At 43.4% G+C, this 21,818-nt stretch overlaps 1 protein-coding gene across 1 annotated transcript in view; it reads left to right on the top strand.

The window, feature by feature from the left end:
- The window catches only part of LOC120064116 (Krueppel-like factor 7), a 130,381-nt gene that overhangs the window by 93,410 nt on the left and 15,153 nt on the right, over positions 1 to 21,818 (top strand). The window contains exon 2 of the mRNA XM_039014473.1: positions 10,595 to 11,231. Within this exon, the coding sequence (XP_038870401.1) occupies positions 10,595 to 11,231 (637 nt within the window). The remainder of the gene's footprint in view (positions 1 to 10,594; positions 11,232 to 21,818) is intronic.

The following is a 21,818-nucleotide window of genomic DNA, read 5'->3' as shown; positions in this document are numbered from 1 at the left end:
CTCCCAGGCAGGAGCAATCAATCACAGAGTAATCCCCTCTTTCTCTGGGCTCGGCTAGAGGCAGATGACATGGTCCACACTGCCTCTCTCAATGGGCTTGGCTAGAGGCAGGTGACATGTTCCACAATGGCCCTCCCTCTAGGCTTGGCTAGAGGCCAGTGACATGGTCCACACTGCCTCTCTCTCTGGAGCGGTAAGACCACTGGACCATACTGGTGTGATGTGAGGAAATGATAGTCAGATTTTGATGGTGGTAAGATTAGCAGAGCCAGACGTGTACCTAGATATAATCTGCTGTTTCATATAGGGCTGATATAATCTGTTGTTTCATATGTTGTTTCATATAGGGCTGATATAATCTGTTGTTTCATATAGGGCTGATATGATCTGCTGTTTCATATAGGGCTGATATAATCTGTTGTTTCATATAGGGCTGATATAATCTGTTGTTTCATATAGGGCTGATATAATCTGTTGTTTCATATAGGGCTGATATGATCTTCTGGTTCATATAGGGCTGATATAATCTGTTATTTCATATAGGGCTGATATAATATGTTGTTTCATATAGGGCTGATATGATCTGCTGTTTCATATAGGGCTGATATAATATGTTGTTTCATATAGGGCTATATGATCTGTTGTTTCATATAGGGCTGATATAATCTGTTATTTCATATAGGGCTGATATGATCTGCTGTTTCATATAGGGCTGATATAATCTGTTGTTTCATATAGGGCTGATATAATCTGTTGTTTCATATAGGGCTGATATGATCTGCTGTTTCATATAGGGCTGATATAATCTGTTGTTTCATACAGGGCTGATATAATCTGTTGTTTCATATAGGGCTGATATAATCTTCTGTTTCATATAGGGCTGATATAATCTGTTATTTCATATAGGGCTGATATAATATGTTGTTTCATATAGGGCTGATATGATCTGCTGTTTCATATAGGGCTGATATAATCTGTTGTTTCATATAGGGCTGATATAATCTGTTGTTTCATATAGGGCTGATATGATCTGCTGTTTCATATAGGGCTGATATAATCTGTTGTTTCATATAGGGCTGATATAATCTGTTGTTTCATATAGGGCTGATATGATCTTCTGTTTCATATAGGGCTGATATAATCTGTTGTTTCATATAGGGCTGATATAATCTGTTGTTTCATATAGGGCTGATATGATCTTCTGTTTCATATAGGGCTGATATAATCTTTTATTTCATATAGGGCTGATATAATATGTTGTTTCATATAGGGCTGATATGATCTGCTGTTTCATATAGGGCTGATATAACATGTTGTTTCATATAGGGCTATATGATCTGTTGTTTCATATAGGGCTGATATAATCTGTTATTTCATATAGGGCTGATATGATCTGCTGTTTCATATAGGGCTGATATAATCTGTTGTTTCATATAGGGCTGATATAATCTGTTGTTTCATATAGGGCTGATATGATCTGCTGTTTCATATAGGGCTGATATAATCTGTTGTTTCATATAGGGCTGATATAATCTGTTGTTTCATATAGGGCTGATATGATCTGTTGTTTCATATAGGGCTGATATAATCTTCTGTTTCATATAGGGCTGATATAATCTGTTATTTCATATAGGGCTGATATAATATGTTGTTTCATATAGGGCTGATATGATCTGCTGTTTCATATAGGGCTGATATAATATGTTGTTTCATATAGGGCTATATGATCTGTTGTTTCATATAGGGCTGATATAATCTGCTGTTTCATATAGGGCTGATATAATCTGCTGTTTCATATAGGGCTGTTATAATCTGTTATTTCATATAGGGCTGATATGATCTGCTGTTTCATATAGGGCTGATATAATCTGTTGTTTCATATATGGCTGATATAATATGTTGTTTCATATAGGGCTGATATGATCTGTTGTTTCATATAGGGCTGATATAATCTGTTGTTTCATATAGGGCTGATATGATCTGCTGTTTCATATAGGGCTGATATGATCTGCTGTTTCCTATAGGGCTGATATAATCTGTTGTTTCATATAGGGCTGATATGATCTGTTGTTTCATATAGGGCTGATATGATCTGTTTCATATAGGGCTGATATAATCTGCTGTTTCATATAGGGCTGATATAATCTGTTGTTTCATATAGGGCTGATATGATCTGCTGTTTCATATAGGGCTGATATAATCTGTTGTTTCATATAGGGCTGATATAATCTGTTGTTTCATATAGGGCTGATATAATCTGTTGTTTCATATAGGGCTATATGATCTGTTGTTTCATATAGGGCTGATATAATATGTTGTTTCATATAGGGCTATATAATCTGTTGTTTCATATAGGGCTGATATAATCTGTTGTTTCATATAGGGCTGATATGATCTGTTGTTTCATATTGGGCTGATATAATCTGCTGTTTCATATAGGGCTGAAATTATCTGTTGTTTCATATAGGGCTGATATGATCTGTTTCATATAGGGCTGATATGATCTGTTGTTTCATATAGGGCTGATATAATCTGTTGTTTCATATAGGGCTGATATAATCTGCTGTTTCATATAGGGCTGATATGATCTGCTGTTTCATATAGGGCTGATATGATCTGTTGTTTCATATAGGGCTGATATGATCTGCTGTTTCATACAGGGCTGATATGATCTGTTGTTTCATATAGGGCTGATATAATCTGCTGTTTCATATAGGGCTGATATGATCTGCTGTTTCATATAGGGCTGATATGATCTGTTGTTTCATATAGGGCTGATATGATCTGTTGTTTCATATAGGGCTGATATGATCTGCTGTTTCATATAGGGCTGATATGATCTGTTGTTTCATATCGGGCTGATATGATCTGTTGTTTCATATAGGGCTGATATGATCTGTTGTTTCATATAGGGCTGATATGATCTGTTGTTGTAACGGCTGTCTAGCTCTTCCTCCTCCTCGGACGAGGAGAGGAGAGAATGATCGGAAGACCAAAATGCAGCGAGGTGTGATGACATATTGAATTTATTTAAAGACGAAGACGAACACGAAAAACACTTGGAAAATTACAAAATAACAAAACGACGTAGACAGACCTGAACATGGAACTTACATAACTCACGAACAGGAACAGACTACATCAAACGAACGAACAAACGAAACAGTCCCGTGTGGTGCGCAGACACAGACACGGAAGACAATCACCCACAAACAAACAGTGTGAACAGCCAACCTATATATGGTTCTCAATCAGAGGAAAACGTAAAACACCTGTCCCTGATTGAGAACCATATAAGGCTAATTACAAACGACCTAAACATAGAAACACAAAACATAGAATGCCCACCCCAACTCACGCCCTGACCAACTAAACACATACAAAAATTACATAAAACAGGTCAGGAACGTGACAGTTGTTTCATATAGGGCTGATATAATCTGTTGTTTCATAAAGGGCTATATGATCTGTTGTTTCATATAGGGCTGATATGATCTGCTGTTTCATATAGGGCTGATATGTCTGTTGTTTCATATAGGGCTGATATGATCTGTTGTTTCATATAGGGCTATATGATCTGTTATTTCATATAGGGCTGATATAATCTTCTGTTTCAAATAGGGCTGATATAATCTGTAGTTTGGTATTGGTCTGATATAATCTGTAGTTTGGTATTGGTCTGATATAATCTGTAGTTTGGTATTGGTCTGATACAGTATGTAGTTTGGTATTGGTCTGTTATAATCTGTAGTTTGGTATTGGTCTGATATAATCTGTAGTTTGGTATTGGTCTGTTATAATCTGTAGTTTGGTATTGGTCTGATACAGTATGTAGTTTGGTATTGGTCTGATACAGTATGTAGTTTGGTATTGGTCTGATACAGTATGTAGTTTGGTATTGGTCTGATACAGTATGTAGTTTGGTATTGGTCTGATACAGTATGTAGTTTGGTATTGGTCTGATACAGTATGTAGTTTGGTATTGGTCTGATACAGTATGTAGTTTGGTATTGGTCTGATACAGTATGTAGTTTGGTATTGGTCTGATACAGTATGTAGTTTGGTATTGGTCTGATACAGTATGTAGTTTGGTATTGGTCTGATACAGTATGTAGTTTGGTATTGGTCTGATACAGTATGTAGTTTGGTATTGGTCTGTTATAATCTGTAGTTTGGTATTGGTCAGATACAGTATGTAGTTTGGTATTGGTCTGATACAGTATGTAGTTTGGTATTGGTCTGATACAGTATGTAGTTTGGTATTGGTCTGATACAGTATGTAGTTTGGTATTGGTCTGATACAGTATGTAGTTTGGTATTGGTCTGATACAGTATGTAGTTTGGTATTGGTCTGATACAGTATGTAGTTTGGTATTGGTCTGATACAGTATGTAGTTTGGTATTGGTCTGATACAGTATGTAGTTTGGTATTGGTCAGATACAGTATGTAGTTTGGTATTGGTCTTATACAGTATGTAGTTTGGTATTGGTCTGATACAGTATGTAGTTTGGTATTGGTCTGATACAGTATGTAGTTTGGTATTGGTCTGATACAGTATGTAGTTTGGTATTGGTCTGATACAGTATTTAGTTTGGTATTGGTCTGATACAGTATGTAGTTTGGTATTGGTCTGATACAGTATGTAGTTTGGTATTGGTCTGATACAGTATGTAGTTTGGTATTGGTCTGATACAGTATGTAGTTTGGTATTGGTCTGATATAATCTGTAGTTTGGTATTGGTCTGTTATAATCTGTAGTTTGGTATTGGTCTGATACAGTATGTAGTTTGGTATTGGTCTGATACAGTATGTAGTTTGGTATTGGTCTGATACAGTATGTAGTTTGGTATTGGTCTGATACAGTATGTAGTTTGGTATTGGTCTTATACAGTATGTAGTTTGGTATTGGTCTGATACAGTATGTAGTTTGGTATTGGTCTGATACAGTATGTAGTTTGGTATTGGTCTGATACAGTATGTAGTTTGGTATTGGTCTGTTATAATCTGTAGTTTGGTATTGGTCTGATACAGTATGTAGTTTGGTATTGGTCTGATATAATCTGTAGTTTGGTATTGGTCTGTTATAATCTGTAGTTTGGTTCTGGTCTGATACAGTATGTAGTTTGGTTTTGGTCTGATACAGTATGTAGTTTGGTATTGGTCTGATACAGTATGTAGTTTGGTATTGGTCTGATACAGTATGTAGTTTGGTATTGGTCTGATACAGTATGTAGTTTGGTATTGGTCTGATATAATCTGTAGTTTGGTATTGGTCTGTTATAATCTGTAGTTTGGTATTGGTCTGATACAATATGTAGTTTGGTATTGGTCTGATACAGTATGTAGTTTGGTATTGGTCTGATACAGTATGTAGTTTGGTATTGGTCTGATATAATCTGTAGTTTGGTATTGGTCTGATATAATCTGTATTTTGGTATTGGTCTGTTATAATCTGTAGTTTGGTATTGGTCTGATACAGTATGTAGTTTGGTATTGGTCTGATATAATCTGTAGTTTGGTATTGGTCTGTTATAATCTGTAGTTTGGTTCTGGTCTGATACAGTATGTAGTTTGGTTTTGGTCTGATACAGTATGTAGTTTGGTATTGGTCTGATACAGTATGTAGTTTGGTATTGGTCTGATATAATCTGTAGTTTGGTATTGGTCTTATACAGTATGTAGTTTGGTATTGGTCTGATACAGTATGTAGTTTGGTATTGGTCTGATACAGTATGTAGTTTGGTATTGGTCTGATACAGTATGTAGTTTGGTATTGGTCTGATACAGTATGTAGTTTGGTATTGGTCTGTTATAATCTGTAGTTTGGTATTGGTCAGATACAGTATGTAGTTTGGTATTGGTCTGATACAGTATGTAGTTTGGTATTGGTCTGATACAGTATGTGGTTTGGTATTGGTCTGATACAGTATGTAGTTTGGTATTGGTCTGTTATAATCTGTAGTTTGGTATTGGTCTGATACAGTATGTAGTTTGGTATTGGTCTGATACAGTATGTAGTTTGGTATTGGTCTGATACAGTATGTAGTTTGGTATTGGTCTGATACAGTATGTAGTTTGGTATTGGTCTGATATAATCTGTAGTTTGGTATTGGTCTGTTATAATCTGTAGTTTGGTATTGGTCTGATACAGTATGTAGTTTGGTATTGGTCTGATACAGTATGTGGTTTGGTATTGGTCTGATACAGTATGTAGTTTGGTATTGGTCTGATACAGTATGTAGTTTGGTATTGGTCTTATACAGTATGTAGTTTGGTATTGGTCTGATACAGTATGTAGTTTGGTATTGGTCTGATACAGTATGTAGTTTGGTATTGGTCTGATACAGTATGTAGTTTGGTATTGGTCTGATACAGTATGTAGTTTGGTATTGGTCTGTTATAATCTGTAGTTTGGTATTGGTCTGATACAGTATGTAGTTTGGTATTGGTCTGATACAGTATGTAGTTTGGTATTGGTCTGATACAGTATGTAGTTTGGTATTGGTCTGATACAGTATGTAGTTTGGTATTGGTCTTATACAGTATGTAGTTTGGTATTGGTCTGATATAATCTGTAGTTTGGTATTGGTCTGTTATAATCTGTAGTTTGGTTCTGTTCTGATACAGTATGTAGTTTGGTATTGGTCTTATACAGTATGTAGTTTGGTATTGGTCTTATACAGTATGTAGTTTGGTATTGGTCTGATACAGTATGTAGTTTGGTATTCGTCTGATATAATCTGTAGTTTGGTATTGGTCTGTTATAATCTGTAGTTTGGTATTGGTTTTATACAGTATGTAGTTTGGTATTGGTCTGATACAGTATGTAGTTTGGTATTGGTCTGATATAATCTGTATTTTGGTATTGGTCTGTTATAATCTGTAGTTTGGTATTGGTCTGATACAGTATGTAGTTTGGTATTGGTCTGATATAATCTGTAGTTTGGTATTGGTCTGTTATAATCTGTAGTTTGGTATTGGTCTGATACAGTATGTAGTTTGGTATTGGTCTGTTATAATCTGTAGTTTGGTATTGGTCTGATACAGTATGTAGTTTGGTATTGGTCTGATACAGTATGTAGTTTGGTATTGGTCTGTTATAATCTGTAGTTTGGTATTGGTCTGATACAGTATGTAGTTTGGTTCTGTTCTGATACAGTATGTAGTTTGGTATTGGTCTGATACAGTATGTAGTTTGGTATTGGTCTGATACAGTATGTAGTTTGGTATTGGTCTGATACAGTATGTAGTTTGGTATTGGTCTGATACAGTATGTAGTTTGGTATTGGTCTGATACAGTATGTAGTTTGGTATTGGTCTGATACAGTATGTAGTTTGGTATTGGTCTGATACAGTATGTAGTTTGGTATTGGTCTGATACAGTATGTAGTTTGGTATTGGTCTGTTATAATCTGTAGTTTGGTATTGGTCTGATACAGTATGTAGTTTGGTATTGGTCTGATACAGTATGTAGTTTGGTATTGGTCTGATACAGTATGTAGTTTGGTATTGGTCTGATACAGTATGTAGTTTGGTATTGGTCTGATACAGTATTTAGTTTGGTATTGGTCTGATACAGTATGTAGTTTGGTATTGGTCTGATATAATCTGTAGTTTGGTATTGGTCTGATATAATCTGTAGTTTGGTATTGGTCTGTTATAATCTGTAGTTTGGTATTGGTCTGATACCGTATGTAGTTTGGTATTGGTCTGATACAGTATGTAGTTTGGTATTGGTCTGTTATAATCTGTAGTTTGGTATTGGTCTGATACAGTATGTAGTTTGGTATTGGTCTGATACAGTATGTAGTTTGGTATTGGTCTGATACAGTATGTAGTTTGGTATTGGTCTGATACCGTATGTAGTTTGGTATTGGTCTGTTATAATCTGTAGTTTGGTATTGGTCTGATACAGTATGTAGTTTGGTTCTGTTCTGATACAGTATGTAGTTTGGTATTGGTCTGATACAATATGTGGTTTGGTATTGGTCTGATACAGTATGTAGTTTGGTATTGGTCTGATACAGTATGTAGTTTGGTATTGGTCTGATACAGTATGTAGTTTGGTATTGGTCTGATACAGTATGTAGTTTGGTATTGGTCTGATACAGTATGTAGTTTGGTATTGGTCTGATACAGTATGTAGTTTGGTATTGGTCTGATACAGTATGTAGTTTGGTATTGGTCTGATACAGTATGTAGTTTGGTATTGGTCTGATACAATATGTGGTTTGGTATTGGTCTGATACAGTATGTAGTTTGGTATTGGTCTGATACAGTATGTAGTTTGGTTCTGTTCTGATACAGTATGTAGTTTGGTATTGGTCTGATACAATATGTGGTTTGGTATTGGTCTGATATAATCTGTAGTTTGGTATTGGTCTGATACAGTATGTAGTTTGGTATTGGTCTGATACAGTATGTAGTTTGGTATTAGTCTGATACAGTATGTAGTTTGGTATTGGTCTGATACAGTATGTAGTTTGGTATTGGTCTGATACAGTATGTAGTTTGGTATTGGTCTGATACAGTATGTAGTTTGGTATTGGTCTGATACAGTATGTAGTTTGGTATTGGTCTGTTATAATCTGTAGTTTGGTATTGGTCTGATACAGTATGTAGTTTGGTATTGGTCTGATACAGTATGTAGTTTGGTATTGGTCTGATACAGTATGTAGTTTGGTATTGGTCTGATACAGTATGTAGTTTGGTATTGGTCTGATACAGTATGTAGTTTGGTATTGGTCTGATACAGTATGTAGTTTGGTATTGGTCTGATACAGTATGTAGTTTGGTATTGGTCTGATACAGTATGTAGTTTGGTATTGGTCTGATATAATCTGTATTTTGGTATTGGTCTGTTATAATCTGTAGTTTGGTATTGGTCTGATACAGTATGTAGTTTGGTATTGGTCTGATACAGTATGTAGTTTGGTATTGGTCTGATACAGTATGTAGTTTGGTATTGGTCTGATATAATCTGTATTTTGGTATTGGTCTGTTATAATCTGTAGTTTGGTATTGGTCTGATACAGTATGTAGTTTGGTATTGGTCTGATACAGTATGTAGTTTGGTATTGGTCTGATACAGTATGTAGTTTGGTATTGGTCTGATACAGTATGTAGTTTGGTATTGGTCTGATACAGTATGTAGTTTGGTATTGGTCTGATACAGTATGTAGTTTGGTATTGGTCTGATACAGTATGTAGTTTGGTATTGGTCTGATACAGTATGTAGTTTGGTATTGGTCTGATATAATCTGTATTTTGGTATTGGTCTGTTATAATCTGTAGTTTGGTATTGGTCTGATACAGTATGTAGTTTGGTATTGGTCTGATACAGTATGTAGTTTGGTATTGGTCTGTTATAATCTGTAGTTTGGTATTGGTCTGATACAGTATGTAGTTTGGTATTGGTCTTATACAGTATGTAGTTTGGTATTGGTCTTATACAGTATGTAGTTTGGTATTGGTCTGATACAGTATGTAGTTTGGTATTGGTCTGATACAGTATGTGGTTTGGTATTGGTCTGATACAGTATGTAGTTTGGTATTGGTCTGATACAGTATGTAGTTTGGTATTGGTCTGATACAGTATGTGGTTTGGTATTGGTCTGATACAGTATGTAGTTTGGTATTGGTCTGATACAGTATGTGGTTTGGTATTGGTCTGATACAGTATGTAGTTTGGTATTGGTCTGATACAGTATGTAGTTTGGTATTGGTCTGATACAGTATGTAGTTTGGTATTGGTCTGTTATAATCTGTAGTTTGGTATTGGTCTGATACAGTATGTAGTTTGGTATTGGTCAGATACAGTATGTAGTTTGGTATTGGTCTGATACAGTATGTAGTTTGGTATTGGTCTGATACAGTATGTAGTTTGGTATTGGTCTGATACAGTATGTAGTTTGGTATTGGTCTGATACAGTATGTAGTTTGGTATTGGTCTGATACAGTATGTAGTTTGGTATTGGTCTGATACAGTATGTAGTTTGGTATTGGTCTGATACAGTATGTAGTTTGGTATTGGTCTGATACAGTATGTAGTTTGGTATTGGTCTGATACAGTATGTAGTTTGGTATTGGTCTGATATAATCTGTAGTTTGGTATTGGTCTGATACAGTATGTAGTTTGGTATTGGTCTGATATAATCTGTAGTTTGGTATTGGTCTGATACAGTATGTAGTTTGGTATTGGTCTGATACAGTATGTAGTTTGGTATTGGTCTGTTATAATCTGTAGTTTGGTATTGGTCTGATACAGTATGTAGTTTGGTATTGGTCTGATACAGTATGTAGTTTGGTATTGGTCTGATACAGTATGTAGTTTGGTATTGGTCTGATACAGTATGTAGTTTGGTATTGGTCTGATACAGTATTTAGTTTGGTATTGGTCTGATACAGTATGTGTGGATGAGGGAGTATTATCGTGAGGCTGTTGTGCCCGTGCTGACCATGAGTCCCTGTTTCTGACTGAGTGATCTTGTTGTGACCATGTCTCTCCCTTAAATGATATGTGTAAATTATGAATGAGGGGTTCTCTCCTGTACTGTTCCTGTTTCTGACCGTGTCTCTCTCTCTGTCTTACAGACGTGTCTGGAGTTGGAGCGGTACCTGCAGACGGAGCCCAAGCGTCTATCAGAGCTGTTTGACGAGGAGCTCGACTGCCTCCTGACGCCTGCCTTCATGCAGGGTGCTGACAGTGACCTGGTGGATCCCCTGGACCCACTCCTCCCCAGCCTCCCCGACCAGCCCAGCCCCCCTCCCCTCCTCGTCTCCCTCCCCAAGGTCCTACAGGCCCCACACCTCCACAACACCAAGGCCTCTGAAAAAGAGTCTGGAGCAAAGACCACCAAGGAGGGGGTCAACGGGGTCAACGCTGCCCAGCTGAGTGCCGTCACCTCCCTCACGCCGCCCTCCTCGCCGGAGCTGGGTCGCCACCTGGTCAAGCCCACGCAGACTCTCACCGCTACAGCCGACGGCACGCTCACGCTCAAACTGGTGGCCAAGAAGGTTGGTCTGAACGCAGCCAAGCTGGTGGCCATGCACGCCACGCTACCCTCGCCGCCCAGCAGGGGGGCACACAGTGACAGCGAGCAGGGGTCTGGTTCACTGGGGGGAGATATCCCTGAGAACAAGAAGAGAGTCCATCGCTGCCAGTTCAATGGTTGCAGGAAGGTTTACACCAAGAGTTCCCATCTGAAGGCCCACCAGAGAACACACACAGGTGAGACAGAACCTATAGGTCTTAATCTTAACCTTGTGCACTGTGTACCAGGCATCAAACACACTGCCTGAAAACACACTGCCTGAAAACTGTCTAGCCTGGCCATGCACCTACAGTAACACAGGTGCAACATGCACCTAACACAAGAGCCAGAAAGATGAATGGTTTAGGTTTTAACGCTCTGCCTGAAAACAGAAAGATGAATGGTTTAGGTTTTAACGCTCTGCCTGAAAACAGAAAGATGAATGGTTTAGGTTTTAACGCTCTGCCTGAAAACAGAAAGATGAATGGTTTAGGTTTTAACGCTCTGCCTGAAAACAGAAAGATGAATGGTTTAGGTTTTAACGCTCTGCCTGAAAACAGAAAGATGAATGGTTTAGGTTTTAACGCTCTGCCTGAAAACAGAAAGATGAATGGTTTAGGTTTTAACGCTCTGCCTGAAAACAGAAAGATGAATGGTTTAGGTTTTAACGCTCTGCCTGAAAACAGAAAGATGAATGGTTTAGGTTTTAACGCTCTGCCTGAAAACAGAAAGATGAATGGTTTAGGTTTTAACGCTCTGCCTGAAAACATCTGCTTGGCTATCTGTTCTCAGCTTGATTGGGGTAAGTGCAAGGATTGCAATCCAAATGTATCAAGTAAAAACAATGAGGCATTATTGATCTATCCCTCTATCTCCCAGTGTGAGCTAAAAATAAATATTTCAGCTCTGCAGTGATGCCTCTCTCATTCACCTCAGTGACTCTATTGAGTCTCTAACTGAAACCAGTCTCTCCATCCACAAGCTGCCAGCGAGGGAGTGATATGGTAATTGCCAGATGATTGATAGACTGACAGATCTAAATGGAGTCTCCGTGCTAATTCAGCCATATCTGCTGCAGCCTGGAGTATCTAACAACCGCTGCCCTCCCTGTGAACCAGAGAGAGAGAGAGAGAAGTCCCAGGCTAACATGGCCTCCGCTTAGCATTAGTCGTAGCTCTAGCATCAGTGTTAGTTCCGCTAATCCTTCTCCTGAGGCCTGCTGTTGACTCGGCAGGTTTCATGGCTGCCACGCGCTACAGCGCTAGCGATGCTAATCACCAAGGCGTTTGTTCGCCCCTTCCTTCTTTCCCACCACCAAAATGGGAGGAGGGAAAGGGGGGGAAATGAGTGAGGGATAGAAGAGAGAACAACTGCAGCATGCAGTTAGCTGTGTAGCTCCGGCCCTGGTACGTCCATTACAAGACAAGAGCAGTATAGTACAGGGATGTAATTCGCCCAATTCCCTTTTTTGGTTATAATGTCCATACATCAGGACACACAGGGAGGGAGATTAAGATTAGTGCAGGATTTAAAGCCGTTTTTATCTCAATATCAAATCATTTCTGGGTAACAATGAAGTACCTTACTGTAAATGTTTTCAATTAAAAAGAGCAAAAGAGCAATTTGTCAAGTAATATTTTTGCTAGGACTGTGGGAGTGGTCCGAGTGGGGAGGAGAATGTCTGGGAGTGGTCCGAGTGGGGAGGAGAATGTCTGGGAGTGGTCCGAGTGGGGAGGAGAATGTCTGGGAGTGGTCCGAGTGGGGAGGAGAATGTCTGGGAGTGGTCCGAGTGGGGAGGAGAATGTCTGGGAGTGGTCCGAGTAGAGAGGAGAATGTCTGGGAGTGGAGCGAGTGGGGAGGAGAATGTCTGGGAGTGGTCCGAGTGGGGAGGAGAATGTCTGGGAGTGGAGCGAGTGGGGAGGAGAATGTCTGGGAGGGGTACGAGTGGGGAGGAGAAAACTGAAAAACTAGGTTTGGAACTCAAACAGCTCTTACACTAAAAGGACATTATCATAATTTTTATAATTTCACAGTATTATTCCTACCTCATAGTGTGGAAATATATATAAAACACAGGGAAAATTGGTTTTTGAGTCCACTGGGCCTGGGAGCTTAGCTGCATGGGATTGACATCAGTAGCAGCTTCGGTTCAGACAGTCCATAAGGAAACACACAGCCTTTCACTGAGGTTTAATAACCATAGAATTAGCATGTCCATACGTCGAGTTGGAATTCACCTTAACCACGCCCACAAATTGGGGAAAACAAAAATTATTTCCTATTGACCGCCATTGTAAAAGAACCAACTTCGTTGTCGATTTTTAGTTACTTCATCATCGATTTTGGGGAAATAACAAAACATGCCGAAAAGATGATGTGTTGTTCAATGTACATGTAGCCAGGTAAAACAAATCCGACCTACTGTTCGCACATAGGGAAATAGAGCCTGAGAGAAAAGCCCAGTGACTTCAGGCTATTCGGAGTGTGAGAGTGGGAAATCTGAGCACCCGGGGTCCAAGTAGGCTACACGTACCTATGCGTGAGGAAAACATTTCATCACATGTAAGACATTTAACTTTTTTAGTATAGTCCGTTTGAACATACACTCACTACTTGTGGCTGTATAGTCCGTTTGAGCATAAACTCACTACTTGTGGCTGTATAGTCCGTTTGAGCATAAACTCACTACTTGTGGCTGTATAGTCCGTATGAACATACACTCACTACTTGTGGCTGTATAGTCCGTTTGAACATAAACTCACTACTTGTGGCTGTATAGTCCGTTTGAACATACACTCACTACTTGTGGATATATAGTCTGTTTGAACATACACTCACTACTTGTGGATGTATAGTCTGTTTGAACATACACTCACTACTTGTGGCTGTATAGTCCGTTTGAACATACACTCACTACTTGTGGATGTATAGTCTGTTTGAACATACACTCACTACTTGTGGCTGTATAGTCCGTTTGAACATACACTCACTACTTGTGGCTGTATAGTCCGTTTGAACATACACTCACTACTTGTGGATGTATAGTCCGTTTGAACATAAACTCACTACTTGTGGCTGTATAGTCCGTTTGAACATACACTCACTACTTGTGGCTGTATAGTCTGTTTGAACATACACTCACTACTTGTGGCTGTATAGTCCGTTTGAACATACACTCACTACTTGTGGATGTATAGTCCGTTTGAACATACACTCACTACTTGTGGCTGTATAGTCAGTTTGTTTGTGTTGTTGGTCTTGGCTAGCTTAATGTTCGGGTCGGTAACTAGCTAGCACTCACTCACATGGCTGCTAGGACCGTCATGAAAAGGGGCATGCTGGAATCGCTACAATATGAAGTGTTTCTGTGTAGTGAGAACACCAGGGAGCAGGCAATGTTGAAAAGTCATCTTTAGACCCGTTGTACTTTCTCAAAGGTAGTTTTGTAATTGACTAAAATAAGCCGACAACAAGACAATTGCATTTGAAAAAGGTCACGGATTTGCTGTGGGCCAATGGGGTAACCTAGGTAACCACAGGTTGTTTTCCCCACAGGCGGGCAGGGACGCAATGTCTTATCTAAAACCGACTGGAACTATTCTAGTCAGAACAGAAACCCACCCAACATTTTCCTATCTTCACTCCTCTGGTGTTGGGAATGGATGGTTTGTTTTAGGAAGATGGGAGCTGCTGCATGGATGAAACTCTAGGAAATGGGCCAGTCTGTCTGCTGTAACTTCAGCTGAGAGCTGAGAGATCATAATAGGCCCTACGCTCTATCTCCAGTTGACTGAGGAAAAGTAATTAACTGCAGAACACAGGCACCTGTGATGCTGGTGGGAGGGGGTGATGAGGCAGCGGGGGTGCGTTGCTAGGAGACCATATCAGAAACAGGCGAGAGGAGAGTCCGTAATTGGCTGATTATTTGCAGCTCCTGGTACCAGTCTCAGCCTGTTTCAACAAAGTGCTGCCCATTCCAACTACCCCTGCCCCTAACACCAGCCACCCCTCAAATCCAGCTTCCCCCCCACCCCCAAAAAAACCTCCCACCCGCCCCAACCTGCTCTCTTTTTGGGAGGATTTGGGTTGCCAGGCAACTGTATTAGACTCATCCAGAGGAGAGCCATAATTGGCTGGTGGTGCTGAGTGTCCATGGCTGGCGGATTCAGCCGGCTCCACTTCTCTCTCTCTCTCTCTCTCTCTCTCTCTCTCTCTCTCTCTCTCTCTCTCTCTCTCTCTCTCACACACACACACACATACACAAACTCTCTCTCTCTCACACACAAACTCTCTCTCTCTCTGCCGGTTACTAGGCGACTCCATCATGCATCCTTGCTTCGCAGAGTTATAATTGGCTGGCATAGCGGTTGCCTTGGCACCGTGGTGATGAGTCCAAGCCGGCCCTGCTTCATTCTGTCAAGTCTGGAGAGGAGGAGAAGGGAGGGAGGGAGGGAGGGAGGGAGGGAGGGAGGGAGGGAGGGAGGGAGGGAGGGGAAATGCGAAGGGGAGGTGCTGATGGTAGTGGAGAGGAGGAGAGTAGTAGGAGCGTTGGCCAATTACGGGGGAAGGGGTGTGAAACGTTTACTGTCTCGCACCTGTGGCCCCAAGACTCTCCAAAATGACAGAGAGCGGTCCTTGATGACTGACTGCCTGCCTGTCTGTCTGCCTTTCTGCGTGCCTCTATCCCTGCCTGCCTGTCTGCCTTCCTGCCTGTCTCTGTCTGCCTGCCTCTATCCCTGCCTGCCTGCATCTATCCCTGCCTGTCTATCTCTATCCCTCCCTGCCTAACTGCCTATATCCCTGCCTGTCTGCCTGCTTCTATACTTTCCTGCCTGCCTCTATCCCCCCTGTCTGCATGCCTCTATTCCTCCCTGTCTACCTGTCTCTATCCCTCCCTGTCTGCCTGTCTCTATTGTTCCCTGTCTGCCTGTCTCAATCCCTCCTTGCCTGTACCTGCCTCTATCCCTCCCTGTCTGCCTGTCGCTATTGTTCCCTGTCTGCCTGTCTCAATCCCTCCTTGCCTGTGCCTGCCTCTATCCCTCCCTGTCTGCCTGTCTCTATTGTTCCCTGTCTGCCTGTCTCAATCCCTCCTTGCCTGTGCCTGCCTCTATCCCTCCCTGTATGCCTGCCTCTATCCCTCCTGCCCTGCCTGCCTCTATCCCTCCTTGCCTGTGCCTGCCTCTATCCCTGCCTGCCTCTATCCTTGCCTGCCTCTATTTCTACCTCTGCCTGTCTCTATCCCTCCATGTCTGCCTGTCTCTATCCATGCTTGCCTGTCTGCCTGCCTCTATCCCTGCCTGCCTCTATCCTTGCCTGCCTCTATCTCTCCCTCTGCCTGTCTCTATCCCTCCATGTCTGCCTGTCTCTATCCCTGCTTGCCTGTCTGCCTGCCTCTATCCCTCCCTGCCTGTCTGCCTGCCTCTATCCCTGCCTGTCTGTCTTCCTCTATCTCACCCTGCGTGTCTGCCTGCCTCTATCCCTCCCTGCCTGTCTGCCTGCCTCTATCCGTGCCTGCCTCTATCCCTGCCTGCCTGTCTCTATCTCTCCCTGCCTGCCTGCCTGCCTGCCTGCCTGCCTGCCTGCCTGCCTGCCTGCCTAACAGGCTCTCATGACAAGGCAACACTGTCTGGGAGTATGATCTGCTATAGCTTTTACACAGTGGAAGAGAATGGGCAAATAAAAAGCCTCAGGTCTTTTGGCAAAATGTTTATGAGTGTATCAAGGGACAGAGGCAGATGTTCAGAATGTGTTGCGTTCATATGTTCACCCCAGAGGTAGGGGAGTGTTGTGTGGAGTGTGTCTGTAAAGTGGTGTGTTGCTGATTCAGTGCTGAGGTGTTGCCGTCTCTTTGGCTTCGTCTGAAATGGCATCCTAGTCCCTATATAGTGCACTACGCATCGGGCTCTGATCAAAAGTAGTGCACTATATAGGGAATAGGGTGCCATTTTGGATGCACCCTCTTGCTCTAACAGCAGCCAGTACAGGGTCATGACCCAGCACCCAGAATGCCCTCTACTGATTTGAATAATATTTAAAACACAGAAAGGAAAGCACAGCGGATGATCCCGATGTGTTTCTACCCTGAAATCTGTGTCACACTTCCACAATCTCACCACAGACAATGGATCAAATAATATCTCAAAAGAAACAGAATGAGAAAAGAGAATGGGAAATAAAAATGGATTTGAGGTATCACTCACAGTCCAGGTGCCTCTTGTATTCCCATCTCATCTTACAACATGGAGGATGAGGGGACGTGCGATGCATCATCTCACATCACTCTGTTCTCCTCTCCTCCTCCGCCACGTCATCTTTCACTTTCTGTTGCATCATCATGCTCGCAGCAGATTCCACAGTGCTCTGAGATTATGTAAAACAAAACTGCATCATCCTTTACCGTCTGCTGCTGGGGTTGCCTCAGATTTACTTTTGGCAATGAAATCACTGACATTTCTACTGCTAATCAACACCTTTTGTTGCAGGTGTTTTGTAGCAGAATTGGCTTAAATGACTTCAATCAACATATGCACAGTACATTGCTGCAAATCAGGAGAATGTGTTTTACCATGCACATTTTCAAAGTTTATTCTTTAATTCTACTGGAGGAAATGAGAACACACGTTTCCATTTAGTTTGGGGATTAAAAGGAAAAGCTCCTCGGTGTGATTCTGAGCATCACCAGACCTGTGTTCTGTAGAATACCATCCCCACCTCCATTCATCTCCATTCACCTCCATTCACCACCATCCCCACCTCCATTCATCTCCATTCACCTCCATTCACCACCATCCCCACCTCCATTCATCTCCATTCACCTCCATTCACCACCATCCCCACCTCCATTCACCTCCATTCATCTCCATCCCCACCTCCATTCACCTCCATTCACCTCCATTCACCACCATCCCCACCTCGATTCACCTCCATTCATCTCCATTCACCTCCATTCACCACCATCCCCACCTCGATTCACCTCCATTCACCTCCATTCACCACCATCCCCACCTCCATTCATCTCCATTCACCTCCATTCACCACCATCCCCACCTCCATTCACCACCATCCCCACCTCCATTCATCTCCATTCACCTCCATTCACCACCATCCCCACCTCCATTCATCTCCATTCACCTCCATTCACCACCATCCCCACCTCCATTCATCTCCATTCACCTCCATTCACCACCATCCCCACCTCCATTCACCACCATCCCCACCTCCATTCATCTCCATTCACCTCCATTCACCACCATCCCCACCTCCATTCATCTCCATTCACCTCCATTCACCACCATCCCCACCTCCATTCACCACCATCCCCACCTCCATTCATCTCCATTCACCTCCATTCACCACCATCCCCACCTCCATTCATCTCCATTCACCTCCATTCACCACCATCCCCACCTCCATTCATCTCCATTCACCTCCATTCACCACCATCCCCACCTCCATTCACCACCATCCCCACCTCCATTCACCTCCATTCATCTCCATTCACCTCCATTCACCACCATCCCCACCTCCATTCACCACCATCCCCACCTCCATTCATCTCCATTCACCTCCATTCACCACCATCCCCACCTCCATTCACCACCATCCCCACCTCCATTCATCTCCATTCACCTCCATTCACCACCATCCCCACCTCCATTCACCACCATCCCCACCTCCATTCACCACCATCCCCACCTCCATTCATCTCCATTCACCTCCATTCACCACCATCCCCACCTCCATTCACCACCATCCCCACCTCCATTCACCACCATCCCCACCTCCATTCATCTCCATTCACCACCATCCCCACTTACCACCATCCCCACCTCCATTCATCTCCATTCACCACCATCCCCACTTACCACCATCCCCACCTCCATTCACCTCCATTCACCACCATCCCCACCTCCATTCACCACCATCCCCATCTCCATTCATCTCCATTCACCTCCATTCACCACCATCCCCACCTCCATTCACCACCATCCCCACCTCCATTCACCACCATCCCCACCTCCATTCATCTCCATTCACCACCATCCCCACTTACCACCATCCCCACCTCCATTCACCACCATCCCCACCTCCGTTCATCTCCATTCACCACCATCCCCACTTACCACCATCCCCACCTCCATTCACCACCATCCCCACCTCCATTCACCACCATCCCCACCTACCACCATCCCCACCTCCATTCACCACCATCCCCACCTCCGTTCATCTCCATTCACCACCATCCCCACCTACCACCATCCCCACCTCCATTCACCACCATCCCCACCTACCACCATCCCCACCTCCATCCACCACCATCCCCACCTCCATTCACCTCCATTCACCTCCATTCACCACCATCCCCACCACCATCCCCACCTCCATTCATCTCCATTCACCACCATCCCCACCTCCATTCCTCACCATCCCCACCTCCATTCACCTCCATTCACCTCCATTCACCACCATCCCCACCACCATCCCCACCACCATCCCCACCTCCATTCATCTCCATTCATCTCCATTCATCTCCATTCATCTCCATTCACCACCATCCCCACCTCCATTCACCACCATCTCCACCTCCATTCACCACCATCCCACCATCACCATCCCTGAATTAATCTCCATTCATCTCCATTCACCACCATTCACCTCCATGCACCACCATTAACCTCCATTCACCACCACCATTCACCTCCATTCACCACCATCCCCACCTCCATTCATCTCCATTCACCACCATCCCCACCTCCATTCACCATCATTCACCTCCATTCATCTCCATTCACCTCCATTCACCTCCATTCATCTCCATTCACCACCATCCCCACCTCCATTCATCTCCATTCACCTCCATTCACCACCATCCCCACCTCCATTCACCTCCATTCACCACCATCCCCACCTGAATTCATCTCCATTCACCTCCATTCACCACCACCATTCATCTCCATTCACCTCCATTCACCACCATCCCCACCTACCACCATCCCCACCTCCATTCATCTCCATTCACCTCCATTCATCTCCATTCACCTCCATTCACCACCATCCCCACCATTCATCTCCATTCACCTCCATTCATCTCCATTCACCTCCATTCACCCCCATCCCCACCTCCATTTGCTTTCATTTACCTCCATTCGCTTCCATTCGCCTCTGTTCGCCTCCATTCGCTTCTATTCACCTCCATTCGCTTCCATTCGCCTCCATTCGCCTCCATTCGCTTCCATTCGCCTCCATTCGCCTCCATTCACCTCCATTCGCCTCCATTCAACTCCATTCACCACCATTCACTTCCATTCACCTCCATTCACCACCATCCCCACCTCCATTTGCTTCCATTCTTCTCCATTCGCTTCCATTCGCCTCCATTTGCTTCCATTCACCTCCATTCGCTTCCATTCGCCTCCATTCACCTCCATTCGCCTCCATTCACCTCCATTCACCTCCATTCACCCCTCCACAAACAGCCTATCTGACAGTATAGGGACCCCCCTCTCCTCACCCTCTACTTCCTCTGTCTCCCATAGAGACCCTCTCCTCTCTCCTCACCCTCTACTTCCTCTGTCTCCCATAGAGACCCTCCTCTCTCCTCACCCTCTACTTCCTCTGTCTCCCATAGAGACCCCCCTCTCCTCACCCTCTACTTCCTCTGTCTCCCATAGAGACCCTCCTCTCTCCTCACCCTCTACTTCCTCTGTCTCCCATAGAGACTCTCCTCTCTCCTCACCCTCTACTTCCTCTGTCTGCCATAGAGACCCTCCTCTCTCCTCACCCTCTACTTCCTCTGTCTCCCATAGAGACCCTCTCCTCTCTCCTCACCCTCTACTTCCTCTGTCTCCCATAGAGACCCTCTCCTCTCTCTTCACCCTCTACTTCCTCTGTCTCCCATAGAGACCCTCTCCTCTCTCCTCACCCTCTACTTCCTCTGTCTGCTATAGAGACCCTCCTCTCTCCTCACCCTCTACTTCCTCTGTCTCCCATAGAGACCCTCTCCTCTCTCCTCACCCTCTACTTCCTCTGTCTGCTATAGAAACCCTCCTCTCTCCTCACCCTCTACTTCCCCTGTCTCCCATAGAGACCCTCTCCTCTCTCTTCACCCTCTACTTCCTCTGTCTCCCATAGAGACCCTCTCCTCTCTCCTCACCCTCTACTTCCTCTGTCTGCCATAGAGACCCTCCTCTCTCCGCACCCTCTACTTCCTCTGTCTGCCATAGAGACCCTCCTCTCTCCTCACCCTCTACTTCCTCTGTCTGCCATAGGGACTCTCCTCTCTCCTCACCCTCTACTTCCTCTGTCTCCCATAGAGACCCTCCTCTCTCCTCACCCTCTACTTCCTCTGTCTCCCATAGAGACCCTCCTCTCTCCTCACCCTCTACTTCCTCTGTCTCCCATAGAGACCCTCCTCTCTCCTCACCCTCTACTTCCTCTGTCTCCCATAGAGACCCTCCTCTCTCCTCACCCTCTACTTCCTCTGTCTCCCATAGAGACCCTCCTCTCTCCTCACCCTCTACTTCCTCTGTCTCCCATAGAGACCCTCCTCTCTCCTCACCCTCTACTTCCCCTGTCTCCCATAGAGACCCTCTCCTCTCTCCTCACCCTCTACTTCCTCTGTCTCCCATAGAGACCCTCCTCTCTCCTCACCCTCTAGTTCCTCTGTCTCCCACTGTCGCCTGTGATTTGGACATACCACTGCTCTCCCGATTGAGCCGCTTAGATTTCACTTTATGGCACTTCAGTCTAGTTAGGAAGATTGGTAGACATGGTGATCAGGGGAG

The sequence above is a fragment of the Salvelinus namaycush genome, chromosome 19, assembly GCF_016432855.1.
Source record: "Salvelinus namaycush isolate Seneca chromosome 19, SaNama_1.0, whole genome shotgun sequence".
Lineage (NCBI taxonomy): Eukaryota > Metazoa > Chordata > Actinopteri > Salmoniformes > Salmonidae > Salvelinus > Salvelinus namaycush.
Note: the sequence above shows the minus strand (reverse complement) of the source record. Positions and strands in the feature narration are given on the sequence as shown.